At 35.5% G+C, this 15,027-nt stretch overlaps 1 protein-coding gene across 2 annotated transcripts in view; it reads right to left on the bottom strand.

Annotated features, from left to right (window-relative positions):
• Positions 1 to 15,027, bottom strand: part of PTPRK (protein tyrosine phosphatase receptor type K) — a 604,099-nt gene that overhangs the window by 453,957 nt on the left and 135,115 nt on the right. For both annotated transcript variants that reach the window (XM_065931350.1, XM_065931351.1), the window contains exon 2: positions 12,883 to 13,005. In XM_065931350.1, coding sequence (XP_065787422.1) covers positions 12,883 to 13,005 — 123 coding nt within the window. The remainder of the gene's footprint in view (positions 1 to 12,882; positions 13,006 to 15,027) is intronic.

Below are 15,027 nucleotides of genomic sequence, written 5' to 3'. Positions count from 1 at the left end.
CTTATTTAGTATAAAATTAGGAATCTTACTACAGCACACTTTTCATGCCTATAAATGCTTCCCTTGTTCCTATAATCTTTTGAACAAGCTTTACCATCCCCCTGGCTTCTACATTAATCAATTAAATATATCTTTAGCATGTGTTCATCTACATTATAAAGCACTTGACTTTTGAGTTTTTATAAAGTATATTAACTTATTTCTTCTATGTCATAAGAAAACAAGTGAGAATATAAAATCCCTCCATAGTAATAATTGCAGGTCCAACTCTGAGATCCCACAGACTAGTCCATGGAATTCTTCAGGCCAGACTTCTGGAGTGGGTAGTCTTTCCCTTCTCCAGGGGATCTTCCCAACCCAGGGATCCAACCCAGGTCTCCCACATTGCATGCGGATTCTTCACCAGCTGAGTCACAAGCGAAGGCCAGATAACTCAAATAGGGCACAAAGATTTCCCACTTCTCAAGTTACAGATACAGTAAATGCATTGAAATCAAGGAAAAACTGACACGAAGCTTGCACTGCATTAGAGAATATCATGTTGCTATAATAATTGCTTTATTTGTCCACTCTTCTAAATCTCACAGCTTCTGAATTCTACTACCTATATGCCTTTCCTACTATATCTGCATCAAATAGTTCTGCAATGGGCGTTGTTGTTACCTACCCAGTATCCTCCCCATCCTTATCCCATTACAACCTGTCTAGCAACAAGATGAGGAGAAGGTGGCACTAACTTCAACCTCTGCTCCAGTTAGGGGAGGAGTACAGGCTTCAAAGTATCACCCAATCATGTTTTACTCTGCTCACCACTGATTGGTTTAGACATAGGTATGGGACATGATTTTGGCCAATTAGACAAGAAGATAAATCTGTTGATGGGCATCTCAGAAAAGTTCTTTATGCTGATTAAAAAACAAAGAAACAGACATAATGAAGACACAACCTCTTTTTCTTAGTGTCTGAAATTAATACCTAGAATAGCTACAGATCTTATACCCATGAGGGGAGCAAGCCTGAGGTTAAAAGATAACCTTAAGAGTAGAGGAACAGAGAGACAAAAGAACCTGGAACCTCAAGGACATCACTTAATTAGCAGTCCTGGACTTCCTCTTCTGTGAAAGCAACTTTGTTTATTTATGATTTAAAGATACTTTGACTTGGGCTCTCCACCATCTGGAGCTGGAGAAGGCATGAGACAGAAGTTTTGCCATTCTTTCAAGTCAGCCCTGAAGCTTACCTTTCTTCTGTAGTCTCTACAGGAAGATCTGTACTCCAGTTTGTTTACAGAGAGGTCAGAAGTGAGATCTTTACACTGTAGCTCTTCATACTTGAATTCCCAATCTTGAGTTTCCCAAGACATGAAACCTCTGAAAATTTACTTGGCCTCTCTGAACCTCAGTTCCTTCATCTAAAAGATGTGTTAATACATACCTAGAAGGGCTTTTATGAAATTTAACTGAAATGACATGTAAAAATGCCTAGGTGGTCAGAGGAGCATTTTTAAAAAATCATCCATTAAGTCTACCCTAGCTTGGATAAAAACCATGCACTCAAAATATAATTTTTCAATAGCCGTATTTGCCATTCCACTTTTCTATTTAATCCACTAACTATTTCAGAACTAGGGGAGGAAGAGAGGCACAGAATTATATAATTGACTTGATAAAATTTGTAGAGTTGTCCTACTTTATTCCATAAACTACAAGAAGCAAGTCAGTGTATCTTTTTAATCCACATCCCCAGATGAAGATTTCATGATGCTGCGGGCATTTATAAGTGGTCACGTGCTCTTAATGTATAAAACATCTCACTTCTATTGAGAAACATTATAACAAGGGAATAATAATTTAATTATTATAATAATTAAATACTCAATAATTTCCTCTTTCAAGGAGGGGGAAAAGGTCTGTCAACATACCATCGTACTCTCAACAGACACAAGGTTGAAAAACTGGCAATCGTCCAAGATATTCAAAGCATCTTTTTAATGTAATGATAAATATATATGCATAGCTCTGTATTTTTTACAACATTAACTATATGAGAAAATTAAATTCACATATTTGTAAATAACCCCTAATTTAATCACTTAGATTTCATTGCTTTTTTTGTGTAACTTTTTCCCCTGGCATTCTAAAGTTTGAAGACAAACCTTTGAAGCTGAGAATGTCTAAAAGAGTTCTTTAGCCATCATGAGGCAAGTTTATTTTTGGAGAGGGACGTATAAGGTCATAACTGTACTTTCAGTCTTTCTCCCCGCCAAGGAAAAGTAATTTTGTTTCCTTAGACCATGTATTGATTTTAAGGCACATGTTAAAGATGACTGCATTGTCTCTGAAATTACTCTGTATTCTTACCCCTAATTCATTTAGGAGATTGGAAGTTCTCTAACACTGACACCAATATTAATTTCTTTTCTTTTTTTTAAATACTGACCTGTTTTCTCCCCCTGAGATATATCGAGACATATCTAACTTAGATACATTGCATATCTGAAATAACAGGAAAATATCCCTGTCTCAGCATGCCACTTCTGTCCACTGTAATTTAGACATTCTTCACGCTGCATTTATGTTCACAAGGGTAATGGTACTTACATTAAAAACCTGCCCTCGTGAAGTAGCTCACCCTTCACAGGGTTCATTACAGCCTTTCACTCTGCCCCTGCACTGCCTCCAACTCCTACTGTTTTTAATAAGCAACTCAAATGTGGTAAACTATCTTCTCTGTGCTGAGGGCAAAAGCACCAACAGACACATGATGACATGGTTTGGAAGAGCATGTTGAAATAAGCCCATAATTCAGGTCCTAAAATATCCTATTGCAAACAGTGTCTTAAAACTATTTTCAAACCCTAATTTTTAGTCTGAGTTCTTTAGTCCAAAATTTTTCCTTCTACCATAAATGCTCTAACGAGACAGCAGATAATATATATGTTTCTAAGGTTTTGCTTAGACAGCCATGCAGCAAGTGTTCATCAAATAACTAAAAATAACACACAGGTAAGTCAAAGAAAGGTCAGCTCCTCTTACTAGCGGGTGAGAATACCATGAGGAAACCCTAAAGCTTGACTGCAATTCTAAACAACAGCAAGTCTCAGACTCCACTTCATGTGAAGATTAAGAGACAATCATTTCAAGCTTTTAAATTCTGGAAAAAAACAGAGGACTTAGATGAAGTAGTAGGAAAACATTGTGGAATAAACCTAATATATCGCTCCTTTTATAAGAGATTTAAAGATGCAAGACCAAGTGAAGGAAATGTATCAGCTACACCACAGTTTATCAAGGATAGCACTGTAGCAAGAGTAATTTAGACAGATAGACCCAACTTCAAATTCAATCCCTAAGCAGCTTTAAGCAAGTTATTCACTCCACTTATCTCTAAACTGTCACTAATTTTGCAGGGTCCACATGAGGATTAAAAATATATATCATGTCCCTGGTATAGTAGGAACTCAGTAAACTACCAATAAGTCATAGCCAATGGGAGCAAGTATTCACTTCGGAGAGGCTTATCTGAAGTGTTGAATGTGCATTTAACTATTATTTTAAAGTTGTCCCTTGGAATGTTACTTCCTTAAGTATTTCTTGGAGAAGTCATTTTGATGGAACTGGGTGGTGGAGAAAGGGGTAGGGTAGGGATGTTAGGGAGTGCAAAGCAAGCAAGTTCTGGGACCAGTGGCTCCTAGTTATCAATTTTACATCTTTGAGTGCTGAGAAGCACTGCTTTCAAAAAGAGAACTCTACTACTTTTTTTTTAAGTTTAAAAATCGAATGATTTTGATGCATAGCCTTCCAGTTGTAAACTGAGGGTTTTAGGCTCTGTCACCTTCTGAGAATCTATTGCCTGTGTTCAATACTTACAGTATTTCCATCTGTTTTAATGAACTAACGGTAAGTTACTCTCTTACCCTTTCCTTCTCTCTCCTCGCCACCCTTCCCTTCTTCTCTCCACTACAACCCATCTCTCAAGTGGTGCTTAACACAACGGCAAGGTTCACAACACAGTATCTGTGCCAATATCAACAGACAATAATAACTACATGACAAACAGAATAAACCAACATTTTGGCCTGATTTGCTTTATCCTCTAACATAAACAAAACTAGCTGTAACATTGCAACTCACTATCTCTTAACCAACATTACATGCACATAACTTTATTCTACCATATTTTGACTCTGACAGATTTGCTATCAAATAATTCTGCTAACTCAGACATGTGAGAATTTAGCAATTATGATCTTGTAGAAACACATGCCTTATTATCAGCTGTCTGTAAGAGGGTGATTGCAAGGCTACCCACTCATTTTAATGAGTGATTAAGGTTCCCAATGACACAACTATCGACTAGAAACAGTAAAATAACACAAAAACTCCCTTGAAATTTCTTAGGTATATTAAAATGCGATATACTGAATACTAATATTATTTATTAAGTTGTGAGTAGGTCTTTACTTAGAAAACTAAGGGACTATTGCTACATAGAAAAATCTAGCTGAAATTGTGCTACTTAACAAATGCTATTATTTAAATATAATATTTCATTTGTTTTTCACTATATGACACAATATCAGAAGAAAGTCAGGCACAAAATAATGAGACCTATGCATGCTCACTATTGAATACAAAAAACATTTAGTCTCTTCAAATAAATATCTGAAGAAGACAAAACTTATTTTAACAATCTGGCTAATTATTTATAAACTCTTGGATAAAAGAAATTTAAAAAAGGATACACTGTTCCAAAAATAATAAATTAATTTACAGGCACATTTATTAGTATTGTTCAGTATTCATTCTTCTCTGTGTAATGCCATTTGCTCTCTAAATTTCAGTCTGAGGATTTGACAAGGGGGCAGAATTGATACCTAGTTGGGCTTTTAAACTATTGAATCACAACCTCACTAAGCTTTACAACCTAGGAGGAATGGTTTCTTTCTTCAACCTTCAGATTAATTTAAAAACAGAGGGCTTTTATTACTGTGATAGATAGACATAAATAGATACTTAGACAGATAGAATGTATGCATTTTACAGAAGGGACTCTGCATAGTGATTTACATTATCATCAGTGAAAAGTACTAGACTGAAAGTAGAATACAACATAGCATAATTTTAAACTGTCAAATGAGTACTCTAGAGACTCTAAACTAAAATTCAATTAGTCATTTTATAAAACCTGTTAAAAGGAAAAAGCAGTCATAATTACAGATGAAGGTAAATTTATTGAGAAGTCTATCACAATGTCTGTGCTCAGATTTAGGTCAGAACATGTAGCAAAATGGTACAGTGAATTTGTTTCATGATGTCATAAGTAGAAAGGAACACCTGACAAGGTCAAGAATACAGATGTATTTGAGATCGAAGAACAATTTCTACTTCCCTGCAACACCTCTCATTCTCTATGGATTTGATTTTTATAGGCTAGATTTTTAAGGGGTAGAAGTTTGGAATTAATTTGACTAGTAAAAGAAAAAGAGAGAGATCCTTAAAATGAGCTCCTTCTTGGTAGTATTAATAACATTTAAAATTAAAACCAAAATAAATAGGTGAAATCATTTATGAAGGCAAAAGCTAAATATTATTAAGTATGTGAGGATCTTCTAATTACATTAAAATCTGAACTGAATCTAATGATTGAGAAGTAAAATATTTTTAATTCAATTAATTTTAAAGCAAGAGGGAGACCTTTTTTGTTTAATGCTTGACCAAAATATTTTAAAACACATTATATAAGTTGACATTTTTCCTAAGTAAAATGAAATAATGACTTGGAAAATCAAAGAAGAAAAATATGATTTATGTTCATGAGGACATTATAGTTTAGTGGAGAAAAGGAGATATTTTTAAAGTATTATAACAGCCTGAAATTGAAATATGTACCAGGTACAGTGGACAGCATATCTGAAAGTGAGAACAGAAGAAATATTATATAAAAACTCCATGCCAGCCGGGAGAATCTTCCCAAAGCAGACAGAACTTGAGCAGACATAGTAAGAATGGGTAGTTTGATGAATGGATAAACAGAATTGCCTAAACAGAGGAAAGGAAACATATTAATACAAAGGCTCAGAGATGTCAAAGAGCATATTATCTTTGAATGTGGGAGAAGGCATAAAGGTTGGTGAGGGGGAAAAAAGGGAGTTTCAACCCATTTGAGGTGTCCTATTATAGATCTTTCATTCTACTCTGTAACATCTTTGAATTTTTTGTCTAGTTTCCCCAAAGTATCCTTGTGAGGTCTGATTTTATTTATTCTGTTTCTTGGCATTTTCTACTAACATATAAGACATATAGAGAAAAGAACACAACTCATAATTATACACTTCAATGATTTTTCAATTTCAGCTTATCTGTGAAAAAGCCATCTGGATCAAGAAAGATTGCGTCACCAGTATCCAGAAATCCCCTTCCTGCCACCTTCCAAGTACTAACCACTCTCCACCCCTCTAGGCCCTCCTGTAGGTAAATAATATCCTGACTTCTAACATCATCAATTAGTTTTGAAATTTACATAAATGAAACACAGTACATACCCTTTTGTGTTGGGTTTCTTTCCCTCAAGATTATGTGTGTAAAATTCATTCATATCATATGTAGCAACAGTTTGTTCATTTGCGTTGCAACATCATGTGGATTTATCATGATTTTATTCATGGCACTGTTGACAGACACTTGGATTGTTTTCAGTTTCGGACTATTTTGGATACTAATGCTGTAAGTGCTCTTGTACACGTTATTTAGAAAACATGTATGCTCAGTCCTGCTAGGCTGATACCCCATAATGGGTCTTCCGGGAAATTAGGCTTTGCAAAAAGGTTATACAGATTGATACCTGACCAAAGTTCAGTATATGAAGACTCTCACTTGCTCGATACTCTCACCAACACTTGAAACTTTAATTTTCATCTTCTTGCTCCATGTGTTGTAGCTTCGTGTTGTGGCTTTAATTTGTATTCCTTTGATGAGCAGGTACTCATATTTTCATATGATTTTTGGTCATTAGGATATACTCATTCTTTTGCATGCTATTTTAAATGTCCTATGCTGGCCTTTCAATCACCATCATTATCAGCTGACAAAGGCAGCTTTGCTGAAGAACACTTTAAGCAATCATTAACAGCATTATGTCTTCAAATGAAAAGAAGTAATTTTCTTTTCTATACGTCTTCATTCTTTTAGTATCTAATCTATTTATTCACTCTTATCTCTTCCCTGCTACCTTTTTAGGACAAAAAGATCAACAAACAGATGCCAATTGACAATGTCCAAGTACTGTAAAGAGAGTCCAATAACAAGATTGTTGACAAGGAATTAATTTCCAAAATATGCAGACAAATCATGCAGCTCAATATTTAAAAAACAAATGATCCAGTAAAAAAAAAAAAAAAAAAAAAAATGGCCAGAAGCTCTAAATAGACATTTCTCCAAAGAAGATATACAGATGATTAAAAAGCACATGAAAAGATTCTCAACATCAATAATTAGTGGAGAAATTCAAATCAAAACTGCAATGAGGTATTAGCCCATACCAGTCAGAATGGCCATCATCAATAAATCTACACGCAATAAATGATGGAGAGGGTGTGAAAAGAAGGGAACCCTCCTACACTGTTGGTGGGAATGTAAATTGGTATAGCCACTATGGAGAACGATATGGAGGTTTCTTAAAAAAAAAAAAAAAAAAACAGAAAATAAAGCTACTATTATGATCCAGCAATCCCACTCCTTGGCATACACCTTGAGAAAATAATAATTTAAAAAGATACATGCACCACAATGTTCACTACAGTACTACTTGCAACAGCCAGGACATGGAAATAACCTAAATGCTCATCAATCAACAGAGGAATGGATGAAGAAGATGTGGTACATATATTCAATGGAATATTATTCAGGGAATAAAAACAAAATAGTGTCATTTGCAGAACAACGGATGGACCTAGATAGGCATTATCATACAGAGTGAAGAATTCAGACAGAGAAAGACAAATATAATATTGTTCATATCTGAAACCTAAAAACGGGTACAAATAAACTTATGTATCAAAACAGAAACAGAGTTACAGATATAGAAAACAAAGAGGATAAGAGAGGGAGGGATAAATTGGGAGACTGGGGTTGACATACACGCATTATATTTATAAAATTATTGTATAGCACAGGGAACTGTAATCAATTCTCTGTAATGGTCTATGTGGGAAAAGAATCTAAAAACGACTGAATATATGCATACGTATGCGTGCATGCATGCTAAATACCATTGTTTCAGTGGTATACAACTCTTTGGGACCCTACTGACTGTAGCCCACCAGGCCCCTCTGTCCATGGGATTCTCCAGACAAGAATACTGGAGTGGGTTACCATGCCCTCCTCCAGGGGATCTTCCTGACCTAGGAATCGAACCCACATCTCTTCTTACATCTTCTGCAGTGATAGGCAAGTTCTTTACCACTAGCACCACCTGGGAAGCCATATGTACATGCATACGTATATGTGAATGTATATGTGTATGCATTGAGTTGGACAAAAAACTCACTTGGATTTTTCTGTAGCATGCACACTCAGTTGCTAAGTCATGTCTGACTCTTTGCAACCCCATGGACTGCAGCCCTCCAGGCTCCCATGTCCCTGGACTTTTCCAAGCAAGAACACTGGAGTGGGTTGCCATTTCCTCCTCCAGGGGATGTTCCCGACCCAGGGATATCTCCTGCACGGCAAGTGGATTCTTCACCATTGCACTAACTAGGCATCTTACAGAAACAGCCAAAATGAACTTTTTGGCCAATCCAAAATGTGTATAACTGATTCACTTTGCTATATACCTGAAACTAACACAACATTGGAAATCAACTGTACTCTATTTTTTTTTTAATGTTTTAAATAGTTCCAAAGGGGAAAAAAATGTTTGCATCAAAGACTCAGCCTTACTTTTGGGCTGCTAAATGTTTGAGTTTTCTCATTTTTAATAATTGAGAAAAATAAACATGCCTATTATAAAATAAATGGACTATTCATAAAATTTTAATAAGATAAATCTAACTATCTCCTGTTTTCCAAATTATGAATAATGTTCAGTGAGGATTTTAAAGGAATATCAGAAGGAAAATGAAAAAAAAAGTAGTGTAGATTATAAAAAGAGAACAGCAAAAGAACAGATACATAATTTCTTTCAACATCTACAAAAACAAAATACAAACTGCATTTGCAAAAATAAAGTGGCCATGACCTTTTTCCCTCCTCTGCATGATTAATTACTTAATGTCCTATTAATTGAAAGATGTGGCTGAATTTCAAACACTTTCATTTTCTGTGCACATCATCCTGTACTGTAACCACCGATTAAGCTGCTCATCAAAGGTGAACCAACAAGGTCATCTGAGCAGTAACTCTTCAGTTATTCATTACCCATTTTCAATGGTAATTAACAATGGTAACATTTCCATAAATCAACATCTTTCTGATTGTTCTCTGATGATAAACAGTCAAAATATGTGCATCACAGCCCACCCCTCCTACTTTAATATAAAAATTCAGTCTAAATATACCTCAGAGAAAGTGCAGATAAAATATTACAGAAGTTTCTTTAATTAAGATGTACCAGGAAAATAAGGTTATGTACCTTTGAGGGAAAATACACAACTAAATGAGTCTACAACAAATAACCCAATCAAAAAATGGGCAGAAGATCTAAACAGACATTTCTCCAACGAAGACAAACTGTCAAAAAGCACATGGAAAAATGCTCAACATCGCTAATTACAGAAATGCAAATCAAAACTACTCTGAGGTATCACTTCACACCAGTCAGAATGGCCATCATCAAAAAGCCCACAAACAACAAATACTGGAGAGAGTTTAGAGAAAAGGGAACCTCATACACTAATGCAAACTGGTACAGCCACTATGGAGAACAGTATGGAAGTTCTTTAAAAAACTAAAAATAGAACTACCATTTGATCCAGCAATCCCACTCCCAGGAATACATCCAGATAAAACCGTAATTTGAAAAGATACATGCACCCCCATGTTCACTGCAGCATTATTTACAATAGCCAAGCTAAATTTTCATCAAGAGATGAATAGGTAAAGAAGATGTGGTATTTATGTACAATGGAATAGTACTCAAGCATAAAAATGAAATAATGCCATTTGCAACAACATAAATAGACCTAGAGGTTATCATACTAAGTGAAGTAAGACAAAGACAAATAACATGTGATGCCACTTATATGTGGGATACAAAGAACAATATTGCAAATGAACTTATTTACAAAACAAAAACAGATTCACAGCCTCAGAAAACAAACTTCTTGTCACCAAAGGGTAAAGTGGTGTGGGCAGGAGGGGTGGGGGGCAGGAAATTAGGAGCTTGGGATTCACATATATATACATTACTAAACATAAAATAGATAATTAACAAAGACCTACTCTTCAGTACAGGGGACTCTCCTCAGGATTCTGTTATAACTTATACGGAAAAAGAATCTAAAAAAGATAGATATTTGTGTATGTACAACTAAATCATTTGTTGTACACCTGAAATTAACTCAATATTGTGTATCAACTATATTTCAATGTAAAATAAAAATTTTTAAAAATTAAAAAGTAAATTTTAAGCATAGCTTGGATGGATTTTCATGAAGTGAACATGCTTGGTAAAATACTACCCAGGTCGTATGTAGAAATATTAGTGGCACCCTAAGAAGACTCTTTTAAACCTCCTTATAGTCATAAATATACCAAATAAAACATTATCATGGCTTCTATTTTATTGTTTTACCTGTTTTTTTAAATATTTAAATAAAGTAAATCATAAAGAATGCAAAAATAAATAAATAAGTCTGCTGACAACATAAGGGTCAAATATGAGAAGCAAAGGGTAGTAGTCGTCTAGTACCAATTTATTCCTCTGGAAATTACGGCTCAGCTCAGCTACAGAAGTATCCATTTGTATACTCACCCATGAAAAGCAACAATTTAGAGAAGAAAGCAGATTTAATTCACACTACTCTCAAAGAGTACACCATGGGGTGAAACAGTAAGAAAAATTAAAGTACATAATATTATGACTAAAACACTGAAAGTATATTTTAAAATTTAAATTACTACAATTAGGGAAACATCTCATCAAACACATATGATAATATACTATAATAAAATGATGATGTATTATTGCATAGTATATTAATATATTACATTATTAACTATCAGTATATTATATGTGTGATCATACATACTTATATTCCATATTTTATTTCTAAGTAATAGGAAAATAATTTACTCTCTTTAGTAAAGTATTTTAAAATTTCTATTTGCAGTTTCAATTTTTCAATTTAATAATATACACACACAGAGGTTGACATTATTTCCAAACTAGTCTGGAACTGAAGGCACAAATATTAGCCTGCTAGTATATAAAATGGTATGTATGTGTTAAGATCCTATGTTATTAATAATTAAGGGAAAACACAATTTGAACTGGCTTAAACAATAAGAAGATGCACTATTTCACAAAACCAAAATGCAAAGGGTATAACAAGAACAAGGTAAAGAAAGCAGGACTCAGCCTTATTTTTCTACAGTCAACTCACAAAAGTCCTCTCCATCTCCATCTCTGTCTAGCCTGTCCCTCCTGAGAGCCAGCAGCATGCTCATGGCCAATGGCACGAGATAAGCTCTCTCCCTACCATGAAACAGGAAAGCTTCTCTTCAGTCTGGCTGTTGCTGCTGTTTAGGCGCCAAGCTGCGTCCAACTCTTTGTGAGCCCATGGACCGCAGCACGCCAGGCCTCTCTGTCCCTCACCATCTCTCGCAGTTTGCCCACATTCACAGCCATTGCCTCGGTGATGCCATCCAGCCACCTCATCCTCTGACACCCTCTTCTCCTCCTGCTCTCAATCTTTCCCAGCATCAGGGACTTTCCCAATGAGTTAGCTGTTCTCATCAGGTGACCAAAACATTGGCGTTTCAGCTTCAGCACCAGTCTTTCCAATGAATATTTAGGACTGATGCCCTTTAGGATGGACCGGTTGGATCTCCTTGCAGTCCAAGGGACTCTCAGGAGTCTTCTCCAACACCACAGTTGAAAGGCATCAATTCTTTGGTGCTCTGCCTTCTCTACGGTCCAGTTCTCACAAACGTACGTGACCACAGGGAAGACCATAGCCTTGACTATATGGACCTTTGTTGGTAAAGTGATGTCTCTGCTTCTCAACACGCTGTCTAGGTTTGTCATAGCTTTCCTGCCAAGAAGTAGCTGCCTTCTGATTTCAAGGTTCCAATGATTTTAGAGCCCAGGAAGAGGAAATTTGTTACTACTTCCACCTTTTCCCCTTCTATTTGCCATGAAGTAATGGGGCCGGATGCCATGATCTTAGTTGTTTAACATTTAGTTTTAAGCTCCCTTTTTCACTCTCCTTCTTCACCCTCATCAAGAGGTTCTTTAGTTCTTTGCTTTCTGTCGTTAAAGTGGTCTGATTACATCAAATCTTATGATTTAATAGAAGAGGTTGTAAGTGAGCTGATCTCACAATGTAGACAGTTTTGCAAGGATTCTGGATGTTGTTCTTTTCATTTTTTTAATGTTTTGGTTTTATTTCCGTTTTGCTTTTTTATTAAATGGGAAAACAAGCACAAATACATTTTTTTCAGGGTCAGAGATAACAAAGATTACAGTGAATTTTCTTGAGGAACAAAGGGTTAGATAAAGTTATTCAAGAAAAGGCAAAGAATCCATTGAGGGTCTTTGATGGGGTCAAGCAGTTTGACCACAGTAGTTTGTTATAACAAATTATTATATTATAACCTAATATAAGAAAATGCTACATATTCCAAATGGACTTTTCCAGCCCCAGTAAACAGAATGACTTACCTTGAGGCATCTCTGGTGGCAGATAATGAGGTTCTTGAGCACTAACATGTACCCATTCAAAGTCATCATATAAATCCTGGTGGTAATCACAAGCTCCAGGGCCATCATCAAAAGTACAGCCACCTGAAAGGGGAAAAGAATTACTGTTATACTCTAAACAGTAGATGTGCTGGAAAACACATTAGACTGCAATGTACATTGTCATACTCATAAATTTAATAATAAACAGTATTTCTATCACTACTTTCATTAAATGTTCACATACATTGAAACTTCTATCAGTATCTTGTTTGAATAAAATGTTGGTTTGAGGCTCAGAAGTATGGCTGAGGGCACAGATTTTTAAATATGAATAATAACAGAAGGTACATTTAACTACATAAACCACCAGGAATCTAAATAGTTTTTAACAGCTTTATCAGGGGGAAGGAAAGGAAGGAAAAGAGAGAAAACTGTCTTTATAAGGCAAGTTCCCCAGGGACTGTAGCCTGTCAGACTCCGTCCATGGAATTTTTGAGGCAAGAATACTGCAGTGAGTTGCCTCCAATATACATTTCCTTCTTCAGGGGATCTTCTCCACCCAGGGATCGAACCCAGGTCTCTTACGGTTCCTGCACTGGCAGGCGGATTCTTTATTGCCTGAGCTACCTGGGAAGTCCCACAATATCTAAGCTTTACCAAATTTCTTGCTTTAAAAGAACACGTTGAAATCTAGTCATAATAGCAAACGAAATACTTAAACTTTTGTAAGGTCTAAAGTGCTTGTGGTCAGTGAAACATGCTTCCATACTTTATTTAGATCACTTTCACACACAATTATGACACAAAAGTGGGGAAAAACTGAATGAAGCATAAAACTGATCAGATGAGCCTACCACCACTCTCAGCACCTCCACTGTATTTAATAGCCTCTTTTTAAAAAAAATGGAGGTGGCCCTTCCCCTCTACATCAGTCGTTTTTCCTGGCTTTATTTTCTGGGGTAATTTTATGGCAGAAGAAGAATAATTACTTTTGCATCTCAGCCTGCATATACAGGCACACACAACTCAACATATTTCGCTTATTCAATTCGTGAAAACCAGAACTGGCCTATATATCTAATCTTGAAGGAAAATGGATTAGAACTAATGAAAATCCAGCAGTGGATTTAATGAGAAAAACCAATAACCTGCCTCCTTTCGAGTAGCTTTTTTGTTTAGTTTCCATGGGGATCCCTGTGAAGAAACTCAGTGAATTCTCTGACCAAAAGCAGGCAAGGGGGGGCTGTTAAATTTCAGGCCTATAAATTCTCAGTAAATGAAAAATTCATTTCCCTCATCAAAAGTTTATCAATTTGAGAATAAAAGTTATATTTCTCACCAATGACAGAGACAAGCCAGTGTTATAGGCAAAAAAGGCAAAATCAGAAATGTTCAGATCACACTATAGCCTGAAAACCTTTATCAAAAGTGGAATATGATTTGGGTATCCTCAAATCACTCTTATGACCACATCAATCCTTTACAATAACAAAACTTCAGCAGGTTGAAGTCTTAACACTATCATTTAAATAAGCCTAAAATAGCCTTTATATAAATGCTCTCGTGAAAAATGATGTACTTTTTAATTTAAAATTAATCAATGAAGATGTTGTTAGGAAATGAATCTTTCCATAGCAATGGGAAATTTTGTCTCAAAATATAATTGGCTATCATGACCCTAAAATGACTTATTGCTTTGCAACACATACCTTCAGGGCCTTCACTGCCCATTATAATAGTATGAGTGACTTCCATATATAAATTTAAACTACCAGCGGAACCTACATTGGCACATTTAGAAGACAAATGGCCTTAATTGCTGTCCTTCATGGCCATTGTTAATTTGAGCCTCCAGAATTCTTATTAGCAATCACAACTAAGAGTAGCTATACAAAATAAGTGGGTCAACCCCTGTTATTTGTTGCACATCACTGCCATATCAGTCAAGAATCTTAGGAAAAATTCCTGGTCCATGTGTCTTGGGTGATAAAAGAATTTTTTTAAAGACAATTTTTTTATTTTGTAATTTACAGTAAGTTCTAATCTAAGAGGTACAATATATCTATGCACCACATACGTAGCATAGGAATTAATCTTTGGTAAAAGATGTTTATGAATCTTTTT

Source organism: Muntiacus reevesi, chromosome 3 (genome assembly GCF_963930625.1).
Source record: "Muntiacus reevesi chromosome 3, mMunRee1.1, whole genome shotgun sequence".
Lineage (NCBI taxonomy): Eukaryota > Metazoa > Chordata > Mammalia > Artiodactyla > Cervidae > Muntiacus > Muntiacus reevesi.
This window is presented reverse-complemented; position numbering and strand designations above follow the sequence as displayed.